At 42.1% G+C, this 4473-nt stretch overlaps 1 protein-coding gene across 1 annotated transcript; it reads left to right on the top strand.

Moving 5' to 3' along the window:
* Positions 1-355: 355 nt before the first annotated feature.
* On the top strand, positions 356-2205 carry Wdr89 (WD repeat domain 89). The gene has a single exon (XM_051196007.1). The coding sequence runs from the start codon at positions 384-386 to the stop codon at positions 1542-1544; it is 1161 nt and encodes a 386-aa protein (XP_051051964.1). The 5' UTR covers positions 356-383; the 3' UTR covers positions 1545-2205.
* The last annotated feature ends 2268 nt before the right edge of the window (positions 2206-4473 follow it).

Genomic DNA, 4473 nt, shown 5'->3' with positions numbered 1-4473 from the left:
AGATCTGTAGGGGCTGCCCAGGAGGAGATGGGGTGGGGGGAGAGAAGGAGAAAGCCATGGCTTTTGCATTGGAGCTTGGGAAACAGCAGCATGGCAGAAGTGGCTGAGGTGGTAGGTAGGAGCACCAGAGAAACAGTGAAAAGGCCCAGGGAAGCATGCCCAGGCACTACCCAGCATCTGAAAGAAAAGGACCAAAAAGAGAGAGGTGCCTTTCTGAGTGACTCAGAAAAAACGTGCAGGCCCCAGGCATTACATAATGGAAGCCTGGCAGGCATCTATCCCGATGTTTTTGACTCAGTTGCACTTTTAGAGAAGCTTTGAGTTTGATTTTGATTTTTCTGTCTTTATTACAGAGTTGTATACCTGTGGATGTTGCTGCTGACATGGAGAGGATTGAGGAACAATTTGCTAATCTGCATATTGTTAGACGGTCCTCAGAACCAAAAGAGCCCACTTACCTGCTTGACATAGACACATCGAAGACTGTCCAAGAAGAAAAAAGGAGCTTGGTTGCTGTTCTGTGTTCAAATGCTTCGATAAGAATATATGATAAAGAGACACTAAATGTACTACGAGAATTTAGTGGCTCTCCGGGACTCCTTAATGGAGTCAGATTTGGGAATTCCTGTGACAAAGTCTATTCTGCAAGTACGGATGGCACTGTCAAATGTTGGGATGCTCGGGTAGCTAGTGAAAAGCCTGTGCAGTTGTTCAAAGGTTACCCTTCCAATAGTTTCATCAGTTTTGATGTCAACTGCAAAGATCATATCATTTGTGCTGGTACAGAAAAGGTCGATGATGACGCATTGTTGGTATTCTGGGATGCAAGGACCACATCTCAGGATCTGTCTACTAGAGACCCTCTTGGTGCCTATTCAGAGACTCACAGTGATGACATCACTCAAGTACGGTTCCATCCCAGCAATCCCAACATGGTTGTCTCTGGTTCAACTGATGGCCTGGTAAATGTGTTTGATATCAGTGTGGATAATGAAGACGATGCGTTGATTGCGACCTGCAACTCCATTTCATCAGTAAGCTGTATTGGTTGGTCTGGAAGAGATTATAAACAGATTTACTGCATGACACACGATGAAGGATTTTGTTGGTGGGATCTTAATCATTTGGATACTGATGAGCCAATCACATGTTTGAACATCCAGGATGTGAGAGAAGTAACTGATGGAAAGGAAGGTCACTTGGACTATCTGATCGGTGGCCTATATCATGAAAAGATGGACAGATTGTTTGTTATTGGAGGAACCAACACAGGAAGGATTCACTTAATGAGCTGCACCTCATCCGGACTGACCCATGTGACCAGCCTTCAGGGGGGACATGCAGCCACTGTTCGTTCTTTCTGTTGGAACATGCCGGAGGACTCTTTGCTGACTGGAGGAGAAGATGCACAGTTGTTGCTTTGGAAACCTGAAGCTGTGCAGAAGACCTTCACAAAGAAGGACAGCTTGAAAATAGCATCTTCCGTGCAGCAGCGAGTTCGAGTCCACAGCAGTGATTCTTACAAGAGAAGGAAACAGCAGTGATGTCTTGCTGGGAATTTGAAACCAGCTCTTCTGGTTTCAAATCACTTTTATCACCTACAGCAAGTGTTTTTAAAGCTTACCTTTAAAAACAGCAATTAGCAAACAGTCCCAGACAAATATTGAGAATGATTTAACTTGGGTCCAGACATACTCTATAACATTTTTAAAGCCTCCAGCTGAGTATAAAAATCACTGGCTTGACAGGGAAATTGCAAGCCTTGCTTTGAAACCATCTGTTGAGTTAGTAAATGTTGGGCTTGAAGAAATCTCTCCAAAAAGAACTCTTTGATAGATAATTGGGGAGACAATGAAATGGCTGGTTTGGACTGTGTTTTTTAAGCTCAAACTTTTTATGTTTGAAAGTGTCTTTATTGTGTATGCAACATCGGACTGTTTAGTAATTTTGGGGGCTTTTGCTTGCTCATCACAGCTCCTCCATCACCTCAGAGCATTGACTAAGCATTCTAGTGAGTCTCAACAGAATTTTATTTTTTTAGGAATGAAGTATAGTATTTTCCCAAAGTGAGAAAAATATTTAGTAAAAACTTGCATTTGTAGTTTAATATATCCTATTTACACTTGGGTAAGATCAAGAAATGAAAGTACAACAGCAGGGCTGTTCTGTTTCAAAATATCCTTTCAATAATATTAAATTTTCTCATTTCACCCATAACTTTAAACTTAAAGCTTTGTTTACTGCCTCTGTGTGTGTGTGTGTGTGTGTGTGTGTGTCAGAGGACAACTTAAAAGTCAGTCCTTCTACCTTGTAGGTCCCAGGGATCAAACTCAACTCCTTAGGCTTCTTAGCAGGTGCCTTTACCTACTAAGCCACCTTGGGACAGGGTAGCATTTACTGCTAATTTTGTCATTCTTCCTTTAAAAAATATTTTTATGAAATACTTTAATAAAAGAAGTTAATACTTCTTTTGGTGGGTGGGAGAGTTGAAACAGGGTTTCTCTGTGTAGCCCTGGCTGTCCTGGAACTCTCTGTAGACCAGGCTGGCCCTGAACTCCTGAGTACTTGAAGGCATATACCACCATCACCCAGCAGAAATTAATACTTACAAAGTTTAGGTGTCTTGTCTTATACTTAAAGTTAGGAATATCTTTTTTTAGATACCAGAAAAATGGTCATGAAAAAGATTTTTTAGAGCCTTTTATAATTCTCTTTTAAAGGTTTATATTTGTTATTTTTTAAAATGTGTGTAGGTGTGCGTGACGTATGTGTCAAATGTCTGTAGAGACCAGAAGAAGCAAAGTATGACAGTAGCCAAGATAGCCATACTCACCAGCAGCAGTCAAGAACAGAAGACAGGATTACTTTTCCCTTGGTCCTCTACATGCTGGGGTTGCCTCCCACCCCAGATGCCACTCACTGTAAGGAAGGTCTTGACCTCATAGACCTGTCCAGAGGTGTGTCTTAACTGATTCCAGATCCCATAAGGTGATAAGAGTGATCATCACAGCCTGGAGCATTCATTGCTGCTTACAGTAACAGATGGTGGATCACTATCCATAGCCCCTTTCTCTAGAGTACCACACACAGGCACTTCTTACTACTCTCTAAGTACAACTTACTGTCTACCCAGCAGCCTTAACCAGCTCTTCCCCTCCATTTTAAGTGCGACTTTATGGTATGTAAATTATATGTCACCATTGTGAGACATAAAATTACATCTTATCCACAAGCCTGAGGCATAGAGAAAGAGATACTGGGCCTAGCATGGGCTTCTAAAACCTCAAAGCCCACCCCTGGTGACACACCTCCAACAAGGCTGAACCTTCTAATCCTTCCTAGTTTCACCAACTAGGGACCAAGCATTTGAATATATGAGCCTTTGGCGCCATTTCCATTCAGACCACCACACCAGGGAAGTCAGGGTTGATGACTGGTAATGGAATTTAAGGCTATACTGATTTCAAAAGTAGGTAAACATTGGAAAGGGATCTACTCTTGTTAATTTATGGATATCTACAGTTAAAATGCCAGGTAATGAAGGCCAGTGAATGACCCAAGTTGGGCACTGGTAGTGTCTGCCTTTAATTCTGGCACTCAGGAGGCAGAGGCAGGTCAGTCTCTGAGTTCAATGCCAGCCTGGTTTACAGAGCTAGTTCCAGGTCAGCCAGAGCTGTTACACAGAGAAATCCTGTCTCAAAACATAACCCAATGTATCTCAAGAATGTCAGGATAAGAGTAGAAAGTCAATGGCTGTGATGGACATAAAAGAAAGAAACCAAAGTGCTCTTAATACAGAAAAACCTTTGAGCCATCTCGATGGACCTCGTTACTTTCCCTCCCTCTCTCCTTCCCTCCCTCTCTCCTTCCTTCTCTCCCTCCCTTCTACAGGGTCTTAGTATATGATGCTGGCTTAGAAGTTACTATGTCAGGTGTTCTCAACCTGTGGGTCATGACCCTCTGGGTATCAAAAGACCTTTTCTTAAGGGTCACTTAAGACCATTGAAAAACACAGATATGGTTGGGGTCACCACAGCATGAAGAACTGTATGAAAGGGCCGAAACATTAGGAAGGGTGAGAAACATGGCACTATGTAAATGAGGCGAGTCTCAAACTTGCCTCTGCCTTCAGGTTGTGATTACAGGTGTGTACCACGGCACCAGGTTTATTTCTTTTTCATGTTTGTTTGCTTGTTTGTTTTAATCGTGTTTGGAGGTACTGAGTGTATTGAATTTGTAAGTTAATGTGGATATGAGGATATGAGAGGTGGCTTTGCCCGTGAACTAAACTAGTCAACTGAATAATAAAAAGACAGAACACAGCATAGATTGTGACAATGATGGATTCTGTGGAAGATCTATCAAATAGCAAAAACCTCAGATTCTCTGTTTACTTTTTTAAAATATTTTTGGTTGCATAGTGGTGGTGCACACCTTTTATCCCAGCACTGGAGAGGCAAAGCCAGGTAGATC

This window comes from Phodopus roborovskii, unplaced genomic scaffold (genome assembly GCF_943737965.1).
Source record: "Phodopus roborovskii unplaced genomic scaffold, PHOROB, whole genome shotgun sequence".
In the NCBI taxonomy this organism is placed as follows: domain Eukaryota; kingdom Metazoa; phylum Chordata; class Mammalia; order Rodentia; family Cricetidae; genus Phodopus; species Phodopus roborovskii.
Note: the sequence above shows the minus strand (reverse complement) of the source record. Positions and strands in the feature narration are given on the sequence as shown.